Source organism: Eleutherodactylus coqui, chromosome 12 (assembly GCF_035609145.1).
Source record: "Eleutherodactylus coqui strain aEleCoq1 chromosome 12, aEleCoq1.hap1, whole genome shotgun sequence".
NCBI lineage: Eukaryota > Metazoa > Chordata > Amphibia > Anura > Eleutherodactylidae > Eleutherodactylus > Eleutherodactylus coqui.
The window spans coordinates 52,306,577-52,325,387 of NC_089848.1; the positions used below are offsets into that span (position 1 = coordinate 52,306,577).

The window sequence follows — 18,811 nt, forward strand, 5'->3', positions numbered from 1 at the left end:
CAGTGTAAGGCTGGGGTCTCACAGGACGGAATCCCCTGGAAATCTTGCGGTTTTGCCGCAGCGAAAAACTGCAAGATTTCTGCCGGGAAAGCGCTGCTTCAAAAGCCGTGGTACTCAGTCATGGGTTTGGAGCGGCTTGGCTGCATGCTTTTCCATTGTAGCGAGCACAGCCGCAACTGGAAAAAAAAATAGACATGCTGCAGCCAGGAAACCCAGAGTGACGGATTAGCTGTCCCGTGTGGATGAGATTTTTGACAAATCTCGTCCACAAACGGATGGCTAATCCCTAGATTAGCGTCCGCAAGGAAATTCCAGACCCACAGCAAATCTGCCCTGTGTGAACCCAGCCTAAATGCAAACTCCAAATGAAAGGCGAACAAGAATACAGAAAACTGAACGATGGATCGGCACATGTAAACATGCAGTCGTTCACTTCTGAACCACTGTCTGTCTACTGTGAATAGAGGCGGGTGGGCCGGAATGATCACCGCTCCGCCATCATTCAGTAGCGATGCTCGTTCCTGCATAAAAGCACAGAATTGATTATTGCTGGGACGACTTGTTGGGCATCAGCATGCAACAAGTCATCCTGTGTAAAAGGGCCCTTTGAGGAAAGAATACAAGTACCTTCAGGATGCCATGACTAAGAGCGGTGACTACTGAAAGGCGTAGGCGCTGTTGTGTGCAGGTACTACCTTTGTCATTTTTTATGGATTGGTAATAAAGTTGAACTTTGTAAGGAAGTGCTGGGATTTTTTTCAATGTCTGGATCACTTTACTATCTCCAAGGGTCCACTGGAACTTCCCTGCGCACTCCTCTAAGCAACTCAGGTTGAAAGCAAGATTGGGTGAGCGGACCTTTTTCTTAACCCCCGCCCCTTATAAATGAACGCACACGGACTCCATGATAATTTTCCACTTTTATTAGCACAGTAACAAATGCAGACTTCTTTAGCCTACAACATATAACCAATCCACGGAGTAATTCTTATTCACTTTTACATTTAGACAGCTTAAGGTATTTCACTACAGATTCCGTCTCTCTCAGCTGAGTTTACCGATATACAAAAAGGAAGAATATAAAGGAAGCTATAAAGTGTAAGATGGTTCCATAATACGGATATAACCAGTTCCTCAAAGCATGGTGGAGACTTGGTTAGGTTACACACACACACGCTGCGGCTCATCTCTCGTACACAAACGACTCATTCAACCCTTCAACAAAACGTAACACAGACATTTACTGTATAAGCAGTGTAACTGTACAAAATCAAATAGCTTCGATCGCTTACGAGTCATAGAACAAAAATGGGGGGGGGTGGGGGGGAGGACTTTCGGTTTCTTTGTGTTCCTTACAAGGTAACATTACAGGTTTAGGTCGGTCTTGTCTCGCTCCAGTCAATAACTGCAGAAAGATACCTTAAGTTACAATAACAAAATTCTCTGGAAATAAAAAGACTGAATAAAATCTGTTATAGAAATAACCTATTCTTTGCGGACTCCCACCCTCCATTGCCTAGATAACAAGCAGCTCTCTCCATCGCAGACTCAGCGGGGTGTCGGGATATCTATGTAGCGTATCTCTTGGTCCACTGTCGGGCCATTCTGTCATGCTCGGCTCTGTTGGTCATGTACTGAGTGGCGATACTTCCAACGAGAGGATCAGCTGCAAGAGAGGAGAAGAGTTTGTGTTACACATGGAGGATACAGAGGTTTTAAAGAGTTGGACCAAGATGAACTTATAACGTATCCACAGGACCCCCACCATCCAGAAAACAAGGGGTCCAGTCTCCCCCGTTCTCTGCACCAGTGAGGAGGAGGTTGAATGGGGTGATGACCGAGCATGCATGGCGCTGCTCCAATCATTTTCAGTGGGCTGTTGGATACAGTGAAGTACAGGCGCTCGACTATTTCTGTCAACCCGATTAGAAATGAATAGAGTGGCAGCCGTGGCCATAACTCCATTCATTCTGACCCTACTGCAGGTGGGAGGAGTGACCACACATTGATGAGAAAATAGAGAGATGGGACCCCCGTTCTCAAGATCCGTTGGGGCTTCAGCAGTAAGGCGTCCATCAGTCACTTTTACCACCTACCATGGAGCACTTTGTCATCGTGATAACAATATAATGATAGTTTAGTCACAGAGAATCGCGGCAAGCCGTAATTTTTAGACATGTACATCGGGCTGCGCTTTCTATAGTTATCCTATGGAAAGCGTTCACTGCGTTACCCACGTGCAGATTATCGCCGCAGGTAACGCTGTGAAATGTCGGCCTTGGGCAGGAGGCCTTACACTCTTTGTAAAAAAAAAAATCTAAGTACCTCGGCGTGCAGTTACATCTCAGGCAGATATACAATTTGAGTTGTGGCTCGATTAGATGAACAGTCTTGTCACTTGAGGACCTTACGGTGAATGCCTACGGACGTATCTGTACTGCGGCGGAAATCCGTGTGAGAATTCCGCAGCTGTTAGGTTCTATTGAACCTAATAGTTTTCTTCCTGCCAATGCTCACGTGCAGAATTCTACCGTGGATTTCTAAGAGCGGGGGAAAAAAAAAAAGCATGTTCTATTTTCCGCGGATTTACGTAGCGGAAGGTCTCCATTAATATAGCATTAATGGAGACCGCAGAAATTTGCGATCACTTGCAGGCACTTTTTTGTTTTTAATTGCGGTACTCTCGCGGTGTAAATCCGTAGGCGTATTCCGCGTTGTTCGTGGGCATGAGCCCTAAAAGTGGTTCCTCCCTTGGCCTATAAGAGGCTCTCGGAGGCTCCTTGTGTGTAGTGACCTCTTCTACCGCTTGTGTAGAGCTTGTTGACCACTAGACGCCTCTACGACACAAAGAAGAGATGTCACCCCGTTACCAGAGTCTGAGAGGGGCGCATTATTGGGATGTGAGAAGCTGGATGGTCGTATCGATGAATTGTCCCCCCAGGCCGTTCTGTCCAGACTGCTAGGGGGTGTTGGGACCATTGGATGTGTAAGGCTACACAAGCCAACCGAGCTCAAGACACCCTCAACAGATCACCAGTCAGACAATCCTTTCTATAAGCATGAGCACCTCCGACTGTTTCGTATTCCGCCATGCAGAGACAGTTGGCGCCATCTTTAAAGGGCCCTGTGTCTGTCAGAACCATTTCCAGGACATTTGGTCCCACGGCACCAATTACATGTACTGCCATTTGCAGTGGTGTTGTGAGCGACAAAACTAGGATTAGTCTGGAATGTCTCCACAACATTGTCACACTTCTGTGGCTGCCCGGTCACCAGATTTATCCCCAATAGAACATGTATGGGGCCATCTGGGATGACAGCTTGCATGTTTGCAAAATCTAGGCGCAGGGTACAACAGAGTACTAGAGCCTCCATGCCCACCCGCATCACATCTTGTATACAAGCTAGAGGCGGTACAATAGGGTACTAGAGCCTCCATGCCCACCCGCATCACATCTTGTATCCAAGCTAGAGGCGGTACAACAGGGTACTAGAGCCACCATGCCCGCCCGCATCACATCTTGTATCCAAGCTAGAGGCGGTACAACAGGGTACAATTTCCACAAGAAATTGGTCTACGCTGGCACAGATTTCAGTATGACGCACACGGCTAGCCCACGATGCATTAAGAAGTTTGCCCCACTTAACACAATTGAGCATCTTACTTCACCATCACTTATTTAAGATCGGTGTGTAAACCGCCAGTCATAGATAAATGTGCCCCAGTGGGCACTATAGAAGCAGCACGACTGAGTCCTTGTAAATTCGGGATCCCTGCATTATCGGTCACCTGTCAGAACTGCTGGCTCTTGGGCAGCACAATCACATTATTAGGGCCGGTTCCCCAAGTAACTGCAGCCCCAGTAATGGCCCTTTTACACGGGCCGACAGCCATTTAAACAACTGCATGAGCGCAGACGTCACTGGTAAGGTCGTTAGCGCTTGTGTAGAGTGTTTACACAGAAAGACTTCTCTTCAGATCGTGGGCTTCTCGCTCAGCGCTTCACCTCCCATGTAAAGCGGAGAGCATTTACACATAACAAGAAGCCAACGATCCAGCGATAGTTATTATGCTGACAAAGTCAGCAATAACGACAACGAACCGAATACTGAGCAATTGGTTTTGCATTTATATGTAACGATAATCGCTCACATTCGTTCGTTTGAACTAATTTTGAGCGATAATCGTTACATGTAAATGGGCCATAACAATGGAGGTATCTAGTGCAAATATTAACCCTTTCCAATCCACTGTCTGACGTCTAAAAACATTCTGATTTAAGGCTGTACAATACTGATATCGGAAGACGTCCGGCAGGGTATTCTTACTGTAGATTCCTGGCCTCTCTGTTGTCGGAGGGCCTTTGCAGCATATCCCATACCACAGTACCGGCTCTAGCCAGCAGATGGTGCCATTGTATAATGGAAGAAAAAGAAAGCCCCCTAGGAAACCCTGAATCCAAAATTGATTGCAAAGGGTTAATGTTTGATCCTCATTATGGCCAGCTTTAGACCACTGTAGTGCATATAAGGGCTAAACACATGGATGTCCTGCAGTTCAGCTCAACTTCTAGGGATCTCTGGTCCCAAAATACGTGAGTTAGAATTATTGCTCATAGGTTCCAGAGATGGGTGAGGTCTCCGCTTCAGATACAACACCTCATCTTCATTCTGATCGGCACGTCAATAAATTAATACTGGGCCAAATAGGTAGAGGCAACAAAAAACGGTTGCATGCGGATCTTATAGTTTCTGAAAATAACAACTTTATGAATCTTTCAAAGTAATAACAACATTCTGCATATCCTAAATCTGTGTACCACGGTGCGGTCAGAAGATGCCTACCAGGGTTGCAGTCTGTGAGCAGCGAGCAGATGGAGAGGAGGACTTTAGAAATGGTTAGTGCCGGGCTCCAGTTGTCTTTCAAGATATCGAGGCAGATGACACCTTGGCTGTTAATGTTGCAGTGGTAGATTCGCGTCCGAAATGTCACCTACAAAATATTAAAGATCATTTGATGGGTAAAAATATAAACACAGACTTTCCAAACATGTATTTTCTGTAAACCTAAAGATGAATGAAGCACATTGACAAGGAAGGTTTAGCGCACACATCGAAAATCAAGGATTCCACGGCTCGTTGGGAAGATAAAAGCTGCACTGGCCTTTTGGCGGCCTCTTGTGGTAAATCGTAAGAAATGCAGGTAATAACTTCACTGGTTGCAATTTAACTCTTTCAGGACTAGAGATTTTTCATTTTGTCACTTTTATTTTTACCTCCCCACTTTAAAAAAAAGAATCAGCTTTATTTTTCCAATGATTTAGCCGTACTTGTTCTTTGGCATGCCTTATATTGTTTAATGGCACAATTTAAATGTGCCAATATATTGAAAGACTTTACACTGCAATTATAACATTTTTTTTCTTTCGCTGTTCATAATACAGTAAGAGTGACACGGTAGCTTTACTCTATGAGTCAATACGATTATCGGGACCCCAAATTTACAGTTTTTTTAAAGTATTCGTTAATAAAACATGCTTTTCTCGCCATGCTCTGTGACCCATAACTTTTCCATTTTTCCACCGATAGTGCTGTGTAAACTACCTTTACATGGGGCGACTAATGGCGGAACGATCGCTTTAAAGAGAGAATTCAAACCATCATGTTTACACTAAAAAACAGGGTGACGAGCGGTAAGTCACTAATCGTTTTGGTTCAGCTTATTGACCAAAAGTCAAAGTTGTCCGTATCTGAACAACTTGCGAACAACTTTGATATCTCGGCAAACAATTAATGAACAATCATCGCTTTACGTAAAAGCAAACAAACAATATTCGTACACTTCAGTGACTGTCTGAACAATATCTAGGTAACTTTATGATTGTGGGGTCTGACAACTGGGACCCCCACAATCCCTCCCAATGGTCCCTCCATGGTAGAGCAGAGGACACGGATGCACATCATCATTCCATTCAGTTTAATGATAGCGCTTGTAGAGTATGAGCGCTTGGCAATCTCCAGTAAAATCATTGAAACGAATGGTGTAGGGGGTCCCAATTACCCGACCGCCACACATCAAAGTAATCCCCTATTTTGTGGAAAGTGTTTGTTCAACGTTTAATATTTGTTTTAATATTTAAATGATTTTTTTTTACTGCCTCTATGTTTTTTTTAGGCCAGCGGACTTCAACAAGTGATTGCTTGTAAAACACACTGCAATACTTCTGTATTACAAGGTATTGTTCCATAGGAGTACTATGATGGAAAAGCCTTCAGTAAGCCCCCAGCTAAAACAAGAACTGTTCAGCACTAGAGATGGGCGAGCACCAAAAGGCTCGGGTCCTCGTTATTCTTTCATTCTGTCTCTCTCAAACTACCATTAACGTGCGCAGCGGGGAGGGGTCAAATCTGACACATCAGCGGCGGGGAGGGTCCAAAACTGGGGCAGGGTCGAAAACGACATGATGCTCGCTTGAGTAACGAGCACCATCGAGTACGCTAATACTCGAACGAGCATCAAGCTCGGCAGAGTACGTTCGCTCAACTCTATTCACCGCCCTGCAATTTGAGTGCAAGACCGCCCTCTAGGACACCCACATACATAAGTACAGGGGTTGTCTTCTGGCGATAATCCTTTTAAAGGGCCCAAGAAATGGTAGAACTAGGACTAAGCTGAGGAAATAGTTACTAAATTACTGCGTACCATATCAGTCATATACTATAAATGCTGCAAATTAAAAAAAGAACCCATCACTGGTTTGGAGCCGTAAACACTAATGGCGGCTAAACAAAAAAAAAAAATAGCATTCCAAGGTTTTCTTGTTACAGTGTCTAATGTTATTGTATCTTGTAATACAGACTTTTAAAAATTCCCACGCTGTACGCTGATCCAGTACGTATGGTCCGATGGGCGGCGAGGAACGTTCCCCGCAGTGCGCACCAATAGCTGGCCTCTCTCTCTATGAGGGATGTGTGAGGTTTCGCAAACCACGGACGCAGTTTAGTCCTACTGTGCGTAGAACTGACTGTTTCTTCTGCGCATGTACCAGCCTGTGGTTGTGCGAGACTCAGACAGTCTGTGGGTGACGTAGGGAACATCATCCATGTCACTCAATGAGAATGGGCGGCTATTGGAACGACTCCAGATGATAAAGACTGCGTGTGCCGCCGTTAAAGGAATTAGGAGATGGCAATTTTACAAGGTAAGACGGCCTCAGAGGCAAGGAAAGCTTTGGAATGCTAAAGGTTTGTTCTCCAGCTGCCATTGGTTTGTCCAGTCCAAACTGGGGCAGGTCCCCTTTAACAAACTGGAGGTTATATACAATGTTTTGCCCGTTTCCTCCTGTGTATACATGTACTACGCGGCTCCAAACAGCTTCCAAGTCATTAAACTGCTAAGTGATTTTTTTTCTATTAAAGAATACAATTCCACAGACATAAATCAGTGTAACAGCTTCAGTGTAACAGGATCTGCTTCACTAGTCACTATATATATATATATATATATATATATATATATATATATATATACACGGTTGTGGGAGGGGACTGGACACAGCCGCTTCCTATTACAGTAGATTATGTGGATAATAAACCTACAACAATCCCGCATCTCCGCACATGTATTACAGGCCAGTATCACCCGATCATTATCCCGACGCACACCGCATTAACTCCTCGCCTGATCCAATTTGTATATTCATGTCCTGGCAGCATACACCTGAAGGGCGCCTTCACACTTGCGAGAAAATTGCAGGTTTTTTTAGCGATGCGCAATTGAGAACACAGAATTATGAAACCAATGATTTTCAATGGTTTCCTTCACATTTGTGATGTTTTCACTCATGCGATGTGGAGTGAAAAAAAAAATTGCGTCATGCCCTATCTTTCTGCATTCCGCGTTCTTTTTAAAAATCTCCCGTGTTTCCCTATGGACCTTCTTTTTTACCTCATTTTTGAGCAGCAGCGATGCTTTTTATTGTAAAAAATTGCACATCTTATCGCTGCCGCCCGTGATTTTTTCACGTGATTTCCATGTGTCCCAGGTTATAGGAGTTTCGAATGTTAAAAACACATTGCACAAAAATCGCAAGTTCGTGCGTTGCGTTAAAAAGGGGCTCTGTAGAAAAACATGGGCAAAAATAAATAAGAAAAAAAAATATTGCAAACCGCACAGATAGGACACGCTGTGATTTATTTTTAAAGCCACATCAAATGAGTAAAAAAATCGTAAATGGGAATGAAACGATTGAAAATTATTGTTTTTTTTTTAGAATTCTGCGTTTTTCCTCGCTCTCGCGCCACTCGACAATCATTCAATTTTTATTTCAAGTGCGAAGGGTATGTTCACAGGGTGGCTTCTGCCGCACAACTCACCTGTAGTGGTAGACAGCCCCACGAATCCGCCTGTGGATGTAGTCCCGTTAATAGGCAGAAACGACATGTGGAATTTATCACGTGCTTCCGTGGAAAGAAGCGACATGTCAGATCTGCGTGTGGATCCTCTCGAAAATGCGTTGGGTATTCCGCCCATGGACAGGACTAAATCTGCATGTGGATCCAAGGAAGAAATCACAGCAGAATAGGGCAGATTTCTGCTGTGGTTTTACAAGCTAATTCTAAAGTGTATCGGCCATGTGAACACACCCTCGCCTAACAAGCCACATCGGAATCTGCAGATTTTTGGCCCAGCCAATGAGCATTATCCGTGTGCGCAATTCTGATGAACGTTTCCACATCAAAGTGACTTTTGGATTTTCTGAGTCTGAATTCCGCACGCAGATTTTGCCCGTTGACAGGGCAAATTCCATGTGTGGATCCGTGCCAGAAGGCCCAATTGGTGTCACCGTCTCCCGCCACCACAAAATGAAGAAGCGGCAGCACCAGCGGTGTAACTTAAACTAAAAAAGGCTTTATTGCTCCATGTTTCAAGATAAAACAGGCAACGTTTCCACCAGTGAGGTCTTCTTCAAGCTCAAGAAATCATCAGTACAATGTCTTCCGCCAACATGCATAAAAACCCAGTTAATACACATGCAACCGCATATCTGCTGTGTTTTTACACGATCCCATAGACTTTAATGGGAGATTTTGGTCTGTAAATACAGGCTAAATTAGGACATGCTGCGAGTTCTGAAATACATACGTCTAAGCAACCCGATGTCAATCAATGGGGTTTATGCTATTTGTATTATGATACACAGTTTTTTGAAGCCACAGCTTTAGTGGCACTTATTTTTAAGCATAACCCAAGCACCACAGCCCCCTCAATCAGCTGATCGGCAGGCATGCCAGGAGTCAGACCCTAATCCATCACATACTGATGGCCTTTACTAAGGATAGGCTATAGATATTAAGTCGCTGAAAATCCCCCAGGCTGTTTATCTTATTTTGATGGCCAATACTAAACATTTCGGCCACCATCTGGACAAGGAGTTCAGTGAGCTATGAAGTGCGCTCCCACCAGGGGCGGCTACAGCCGGCCACAATTATACTATGTAGTTGTGATGTAAAGGGAAACAGTATTTTGTTGATCTTGACCCCCCTTTCCCAGACTACAGGGATATTACTTTACAGTTTATTACTAACCCCTTCATCACCTCAGGAGATACTAACCATTATCTACTCTACCACCAGGGATACTACTGATATACCACTACCAACCTATAACAGCCAAGTTATTTACTGGCGGTGTTATATAATCCAGAGTAAACTCCTCTTCTAAAAATCCAGCATTTGTCCTTTACACTTTCGGGTCCATTTCAGTAGCACAGAAGGCAATGTTTTGCATTGAAGGCATCAAAGCTACATCTTCTAAGATACCCAATGGTCCGCTAAGATACCCAACGGTCCGCTAAGATACCCAACGGTCCGCTAAGATACCCAACGGTCCGCTAAGATACCCAACGGTCCGCTAAGATACCCAACGGTCCGCTAAGATACCCAACGGTCCGCTAAGATACCCAACGGTCCACTAAGATACCCAACTGTCACTTCTCTTATCTATTGCACAACTTTAAATGGTTTATCTACATATTTCTATAGAAGACGTTTATTAGGATTTACTGATGCAGTCTGATAGTTTTTAACAATGCTTGCAATGAACATGCAATGAAGACTCTTCACATGTGCGTTACTTCTTTACTATTGGGTTTTGGTTTCTGTTTGATAGCTAGAATGACAAAGCCTGATGGATCTGTTATGAGTGGGGAAAAGGCAAAAAGGATTCGGGATATCACAGAGAGCCATAATAATGCGAACACAGCCTATGGCCAGACTCAGGGCTCAGTTACACGGGCCATTTGTCGCACTATTTTTTGTGCGCATAACCGAAGCCAGCGTCACGGCGGAAAAAACGCTGCTAGCAGCGTTTATCCGCACAAAAGGGCTCGGTCACACGGGCGTTTTGATGCTCAAAAAGAGCGCTGCCCGCTATCCTCTGCCACAGCTGTCACAGAGGAGCGCGATGTTCTCCCATTGAATTCAATAGAGCCGGCAATACAGCCGGCTCCATTGAAAGCAATGGGCTGCCGGCCAGCGGTGTATTAATTTTCGGGGAAGGGCTTAAAATAAAAGATCTTCCCTGAAAACCATCCTAAAAAATGTGTAAAAATTTAAAAAACGTATACTCACCTCTCTGCAGCTGCCGGGGCTCAGCCGCGTCCAGCCGGCTCTTCTCCCTGCACTGCTCTAAGTAGTATTCAGCAGGCTGCCAATCAGAGGCAGCACTCACTCATTCACAAATTCATGAATGGGCGAGTGCTGTCATTCAATTTTCCTCTGCAAGAGACACATAAAAGCCCACCAGGAGTTTGCCAAAAGCTACTTAAAGGACTCTGAGATTGTGAGAAACAAGATTCTCTGGCCTGATGAAACCAAGACTGAACGTTTTGGCCTCCATTGTCAGTGTTACGTCTGGAGGAAACCAGGCGCCACTCATCACCTGTCCAATCCCATCCCTACAGTGAAGCCTGGTGGTGGCAACATCATGCTGTGGGACAGGGAGACCAGTTAGGGTGGATGGAAAGCTGAATGGAGAAAAGTATGTTCTTAATGAAACGCTGATCCAGAGTGCAAGCAACCTCAGATTGGAAGGAGAACCTTCTGCCCAACAAGACAATGACCCTAAACACACCGCCAAGACAACACAGGAGGGGCTTAGGGACAACTCTGGGAATGTGAGTGGCCTAGCCAGAGCCCTGACTGGAACCCAATCGTACATCTCTGGAGAGACCTGACAGCCTTAGCAGATCTGCAGAGAAGAATGGCAGAAAATGCCCAAATCCAGGTGTGCAAAACTTGTGGTATCATACCCAAGACTGGAGGCTGTAATCGCTGCCAAAGGTGCTTCAATTAAGTGCTGAGTGCAGGGTGTGAATACTCTGGAATTGCAAAATGTTAGTTTTTTTATTTTTTAAAAATGTACAAAGATTTCTAACATTCTGTTGCACTTCGTCATTATGGGGTATTGAGTGCAGAATGATTGGGAAAAACGTGAATGTCCTTTAGAAATGTGCCCAAGGCCACGACATAACAAAATGTAACAAACATGAACCTCCTAATGCTGCAGGGTGTACAGTCACATCCTGCAGGTTCAGGGCTTGCATGGACGGAGATCTCAGGACGATCCTGCTCCATACAATGCGGGGGCCGTCTGTGTCTTACACAGGGCTGCCATTGCAGAGTGCCTGAGGCATGACTTGATAGAATGATTGTATTATAATGTAATGCTATGGCATTACATCATACTGCAGGAGTGATCAAAGCATTGCACGTTCACGTCCCCTATAAGGACTTTAAAAAAAAAAGTAAAAAGAAGTTTAAAAAAGTTTTACTAATTATTAAAAAAATAAAAGGTAATAAAGTATTGGAAAACCCAGCTTTTGCCATTTTTATAATTAAAAAATCTAAATAATAAAACAAAAATGCATATTTGGTATCGCTGAATCTGTAAAGGTCCGATCTATCAAAGTAACCCATTATTTACCCCGCATGGTGAACAGAGTCAGAAAAATTAAAAATAAAGAATAGCAGAATTGAGCTTTTTTGGTTACCCCGTCCTGCAAAAAATGAGTAAAAAAATTACTAAAATATATTAAATATCTTTGAAAAAAAATAAAAGTAGTACAGCAAAAACCCCCACAAAACTATAAATTTGGTATTGTAGTAGTTGTACTGACCCACAGAATAAAGTTATCAGGTCATTTTTGTTGCAGTATGTACACTGTAGAAACAAGACGCACCCAAAGATGGTGGAATTTGTATTTTTTTTCTATTTTACTCCACTTAGAATTTTTTAAAAGTTTTTCAGTACATTATATGGTACATTAAATAGCATAATTGAAAAACACAACTCGTCCCGCAAAAAACAAGCCCTCATACAGCGACGGCAGTGGATGAATAAAAGAGTTACAATTTTTTAAAAGGGGGGAGGAAAAAACGAAAATGGAAGAAAAAAAAGGGCCGCGTCCTTAAGGGGTTAAAGGATTTAAAGACTTTCTGGACCCACTGTAAATTATCAGGTCTTCAGCACTGACACATGGCATAGGGGGATGCGCTTTAGCCCTAAGGAGGGAGTGAAAATATCAGAATCAGGGCAGACACCCACTGGTGTTTTTTTCTACACTGTGCTGCGATAGTAAGTGAAAACTCTTGCAGCGCAGTGCGAGAAAAAAAAACGGGATCCCGCCAGGATATTGCCAGTCTTGTCAATGGGGCCAGCGGCAGCAGTGCTAGCCCCATTGAAAAGATATGGATAATATCTGTGACAGCTGTGGCAGAAGTGCAGCATGCTATCCCATTGCTTTCAATGGGATCGGCGCTGCTGCCGGTCCCATTGAAAGCAGTGGTTTGTAGCAAACCCTGCAGTATGATTTTCGGGGAAGGGCTTGAAATATAAGCCCTTCCCTGAAAAGCATCAATAAGTGGTAAAAAATTTTTTAAAAAAATTACTCACCTCTCCGCCGCTCAGACGCGTCCTCTGGCTGACTCCCCGACACTGCTGTCCAGCACTTTCAGCAGGTGGGGATTTAAAAATCCCCGCCTCCTGAAAGGACTGTGCTGAGTGGCTGAGCGCTCAGTCAATTACGGATAGTGCTTAGCTATTTATTAATGCATAGCACTATCTTAGCTATTCATGAATGAAGAGCTAAGCACTATCTGTAATTGGCTGAGCACTCTGCCAATAGCTAAGCACTAGCTGCTATTGGCTGAGCGCTCAGCCAATTAGCCCAGTCCTTTCAGGAGGCGGGGATTTTTAAATCCCCGCCTGATGAAAGTGCTGGACAGCAGTGTCGGAGAGCCAGCTGGAGGACATGTCTGAGCGGCGGAGAGGTGAGTAATTAAAAAAAAACAATTTTTACCACTTATTGATGCTTTTCAGGGAAGGGCTTATATTTCAAGCCCTTCCCCGAAAATCATACTGCGGGGGTTAGCTACAAACCACTGCTTTCAATGAGACTGGCAGCAGCGTCGATCCCATTGAAAGCAATGGGATAGCATGCTGCACTTCTGCCACAGTTGTGACAGAAGTCTGCGGTATTCTCCATATCTTTTCAATGGGGCTAGCGCTGCTGCCGCTGGCCCCATTGAGAAGACTGGCGACATCCCGGTCTTATTTTGGCGTCTTTCTTGCGCTGCAAGGCGAGAGTTTTCACGTGCTCTCGCAGCGCAAGAAAGAAAATATCGCCAGTGGGTGTCAGCCCTCATTTTTAGGGATAGTGAAGAGATAACAATGGTGAAATAGGATTGCTTGGTGTAGTGAAGGGCAAAGTTGTAAGTTCTAAACCTGAACTTGTAATGGAAGAAATCTGCTGACATCTGTGATTTTCTCCACAAATGTTCAGGAGTACTAAAGCCTCACTGAAGGAAACATGTTTGAAGCATGTGTTAAGGTTGCAGCAGCCTGTGTCTAGAGTGTTGGAGTGTGGGTCTGTCTGCCGATAGTGCTGTTTGTATTACTGTGGCCTGGTTTGGTACTGCAGGCAAAGTTCCCATTGAACTCAATGAGAGAAGTACCTGCAGATCCATCTTTGGTTGCTCTAATGTTTACAGTGCTATCTAAATCCAGTGAAGTCAGCACCAACAGTGGATTATGCGATCAGCGGGGATCCTGATTGGCAGACGCCCACCGAACAACTAATGATGATTTATAATAAGGATGAGAGGTGGAATATTTTAAGATAAGAAGTGGGGAAGCTTAGATCCAGAGACTGTCATGGAGGGTTTAGGATTATCTAGAAAGTGTGTTGTAGAGAAAGAAAAACACCTAGTCCTCCATTACGCCTGTTCTCAGGTCTGGGGGTATGGGAAAAGTGTAATCTCTCATAAGATAGAGCAGAAACGAAAGCGGCGTTAGGCCCCATTTACACGCAAAGATGATCGCTCAAACTTTGTTCAAAAGATAGCTTGAATGACAGTTTGACATTTTGCACAAACTACTAATTAGCACTAATGCCCATTAGTAGTTTATCAGCTTCATTTGCATGTAAATGAGGCTCCCTTTGCTGTATGCAGATATCTGCATACAGCTACATTGCTCTCCCGCAGGACAGCAGCTGAAAACAATTGTATCAGTGCTGCCATGGAGAATCACAGCGTGAGGTCCCTGCTGTTAGCTGGCCAGCCGAACGATGGTTTTTATGCTGAGCTAAAAATCATTGTTCGGACGAAAAGCTAATGATGGTAGCATTTACAGACAACAATTATTGCTCAAAAGACATCGTTTGAACGAATTTTGAGCGATAATCGTTGCATGTAAATGGGCCTTTAGACTGCTGAATCCAAGCTCGTGTCAATTCAATTTACACACCTGCTTTTTTTTTCCATCATGGTCCATGTAAAAAATAAATATAAAAGATAAAAACACAGCAAGCACTATTCTATTCTGGCCCAATTTGTGGATGAAATTCACCCATTCAAGTAAATGGCGACGCAAAAAAATGGCTAGCACACGGAAGCAGGCTGTGTATTGTATGTGCTTCACAATTCTGTTAAGACGCAGAAAGAAAAAAAAAAAAAGAAATCTGAGCCAGTTTCACAAGAAGATGTGAAAAACGTATGGAATACAGATGTAAAAAGGGTAATGCGGAGAGCATACGGGCGTCATACACAAATGCACAGCAGATGTGAATTTGACCCTAGCGTAGTATTACAGGTATAGCAGTGACACTATACTTGGGGATAAGCCACATACCTTTGGAGGTTTAAAGGGGTATTCAGGAGTGAAGGTAATATCCAGGAAAAATACCCCCCCTTCATAGACCGAGCCGGGAGGACCCAGGATAGTAGAGCGCCATTCATAGATATTGTCTCCTTTTGGACCAGCACTGGATGGGAAATAAGATAAATACATACATATATAAGTATCTGCACATAATAATGCATTCAATTGGAAATGCAACTTAATTGGCATATCTAGATGCAATTACACAACTCTAGAAATATTGGTATTCACTTCCAGTTCTGTCTGGCCCATTCTTATCTAGAGGTACATGCACAATTCTGAAAGCTACTAAGATCTAATCCTCCAGGGGTCTCCTTTTGTTCCCCTACAAGAGGACCAATTTACATTACAGTATATTATAGTAAAGCACAATTTAAAAGGTTTGCTTAGTGGATAGAACTCTTTGTTTATTTTCTTATTATTATAACACACCATTATCATATTAAAGGCATTGCCTGGGATTTCCTTTTAGTATAATTGGCCATGTGATAAGGAATAAAGCTATATTATAACTGGTTTTGTATAACATTTTCTAACCCTTATTTCAGATGTGGGATCACCACCCAGCAGCTCTCCCCTGTAGAGCTCTTATGATCCGATCACGTGCTGCTATCAGTAATCAATCAGGAGCTGTACACATACAAGAGGCTAAAACATAAGGCCGGCTTCACACGACCCGATTCTTACTGTGAAATCCACGGTCGGCGTCCGGACGGTGGATGCGCAGCAAATACCTTCCAAAGCATGCTATGTAAACTCACTTTTTCCTTCTTACTTGCAGAAATGAATTGCGATTTCCGCGAGTGGAGGGAAAAAAAATAAATAAAAAAATAAAAATAAAAAAAAAATCGCAGCATGCTCTATTTTTGCTGCGGACTCTAAATCAGTGGAATTGACATTGCGGGTAAATCACGGGTACCCGCGTCATTGCCTAGCGACAGAATGGGAAAAACAAATATTTAAAAAGCAACCTCTTTACTGTGCGTAACCAACGGCCAGCCTCCGTGGTCACCCGCAGTACAATAATGCAGCGATATCACAGCGTTAAAAAAAAACGCTAGTGGGTAGAAGCACTAAGGCTAATTTCACACAGGCGAGCGCGGTATTGGTCCGTGAAACATTTTTCATTAAATACGCCTGCCATCACTTCATGTACCCATCGCCCATACGCAATGTTAACAAGTCGGACAGCGTCTGTTGACATCAATGGAGGCGGTCCGTGCAGATTATACGGCAAAATAGAGCATGTGGCAATTTTTCATCCGCTCAAAGAATTTGTGAGTATGAACGAAACAGCAAAAAATGCATGCCTTTCAATGCCCACATATTGCCCGCACAGACGGCGAATTGCAGAATCCGCAATCCAAATACGCACGTGCCAACCCCTCTAGGCAGACAACCTGAATGTATGAAATACTGAAGACAATCAGTAGAGGAATAGGCACTGGTGTATTCTGCATCATTGTAGCCACATCACCCGCATAACTAGATAACAAACTACACATTAAGGGACATACGGAAACACCAGGTGACAGAGGCGAGATCTTCACTGCCATTTCATTATGGATTTAGCAATTTCAGCAATGTCTTCCTAAAATACATGTACGCTGGAGGAAATGGCAAATCTGTCACAAACATGAAAGGGAAAACCTGCAGCAAGGTCACCAGAAACTGCTGTACATGTCACCCACAAGTCACCGAGGCAGAAGATGTGGGAGAGAAAACACAACTATCTCTACATAGAACACAGGGAAAATCCAACAGGAAGCCAGGAGCCTATATAAAGGGACACAGATGAGCCCCACCAGCTGCCCTCCGTAGACGTGAACCCACCCACAGCTGCCGGAGAGTTCTCCTACACTTCCAGCTTTATCCTCAGCCCAGTTATGAAGGTGTGGAAACTACTAAATGGGTTATGTCATTTTAGGTAATAAATGATTAATGACTGGAACTCCCAAGAATTACCAGAACGGCGCAATTCAAAACAGTCAATATTAACTAGTTTTCTTAAAGAGGTTATCCCAAACTCTAAAGTTATGAACAGGATAGGGAATAACGCTATGATCAGTCAGTGTCACCAATCCTGAGAACAGCGGTCCCGTCAAGAGTCCCTCTTCTCGGTTGCTTCTTCCACCCACAGTGATGTCAGACTGAGTAGAGCGCTGACTATGCATGCGCGGCCACAGATCCATTCATTTCAATGGGGTTGATAGTAGCTACCAACTGGGCTATCTCCGGGAATGGAGTGGGACCATGCATGTGTGACCGCCAGTCCAGTCAATCACCTCCTCACTGCAGATAGAGGATAACTATAGATTTTGGGATAACCCCTTAGGCTGGGTTCACACAGGGCAGATCCGCCTGCCACTACTAATCCCGGGATTAGCCAGCCATGTGGACGAGAAATCTGAGAAATCTCGTCCACACGGAATGGCGAATCCGTTGCAACAAAGCCGGCGCTGTGCCACGGATTTGCAGGCTGCAGCATGTCCATTCTTTTTCTTCCCCCGTTGCGGCTGCGCTCTCCTCTATAGGAGGGCCGGATGCAACAGAAAGGCGTGCAGCCAACCCGCTTCAAAACCCGTGGCTAAGCGAGATTTCCGCCAGTAATACGCCCTGTGAAAACCCATCCTTAAAACGGCTATATAATATAGTTTGTGCACACCTGTTGGGCTTTTTCAGTCAGGACTTGGCCATAACCTAAACCTTATGGGGCGACTGATTGCCATTCTCACACTATATAGCTGTATTCATCATTTTCGGTCCGCGCACTGCTCTACATGCTTGCAGCGCACCGCCTATGGCCAGTTTGAATGAAATCAACCAATTACAACCCAACGAATAGGGATATTATACATTTGGAGAAATGCGTTATGAGATTACATTCCCTCAAATAAAACAAAATAGTCACAAACATCAGATGCGCGGTCTGCCATGACTAACTCTTAGAGCGCATCAGTCATGCTTAGCACAAGTTCCACCGAAGTTACATAAATTACTACATTCCTTTGCAACGATTATGAACTCTAAGACATTACAGAGAGATACGTGGCCCCTTCACACATGCTGTAAAACTGGGTCTTCTATGAGCTCTGGGTTCCCCTATGATGTTTGATTTGATGGTTCCTGTTCGGATGACATAATATAATACTACCGTATGGTACTGGGTTAGGTAATGACACGTAAGTAGAGCGACGTAGAGCACTGGGTGGGCATGCCACATCAGCAATACCACAGTGGTCTACCAGGTCAACTCTGGAGGTTGTGCCCGCTGCTACCGGTAGCTGCATTTAGGAACAACATTTCTGGCAGTCTCATTTCTGTAGTGAATGCCTGATGGTTCCTTCTTTAAACTTCAGACACTATAGATTTTAACCTGCCCAATCTGTTGCCACATATGAATGCCAGTTGCTCATCCTAAAGCCTGGTGAAATAAACCGGCAAGTTTATGGATGGTTGAGTTGAACTGGACCGCCGTTGACCGATCAGCTTAATGGAGACTGCTAATCACATAATAAATAATTGTAAAATATGAATCCGTATTATATTTACCTTTTTAGGGTTAATGGAGTTCTCCGGGGAAATAAT

The 18,811-nt window shown here is 44.0% G+C and overlaps 1 protein-coding gene across 1 annotated transcript in view; it reads right to left on the reverse strand.

Annotated features, from left to right (window-relative positions):
* Positions 1–908: 908 nt before the first annotated feature.
* UBE2E1 (ubiquitin conjugating enzyme E2 E1) overlaps positions 909–18,811 on the reverse strand; it is a 45,544-nt gene continuing 27,641 nt past the window's right edge. Inside the window, exons 3-5 of the mRNA XM_066584570.1 lie at positions 15,194–15,326; positions 4,846–4,993; positions 909–1,666 (exon numbers count right to left, since the gene is read on the reverse strand). Coding sequence (XP_066440667.1) covers positions 1,569–1,666; positions 4,846–4,993; positions 15,194–15,326 — 379 coding nt within the window. The 3' untranslated portion in view covers positions 909–1,568. The remainder of the gene's footprint in view (positions 1,667–4,845; positions 4,994–15,193; positions 15,327–18,811) is intronic.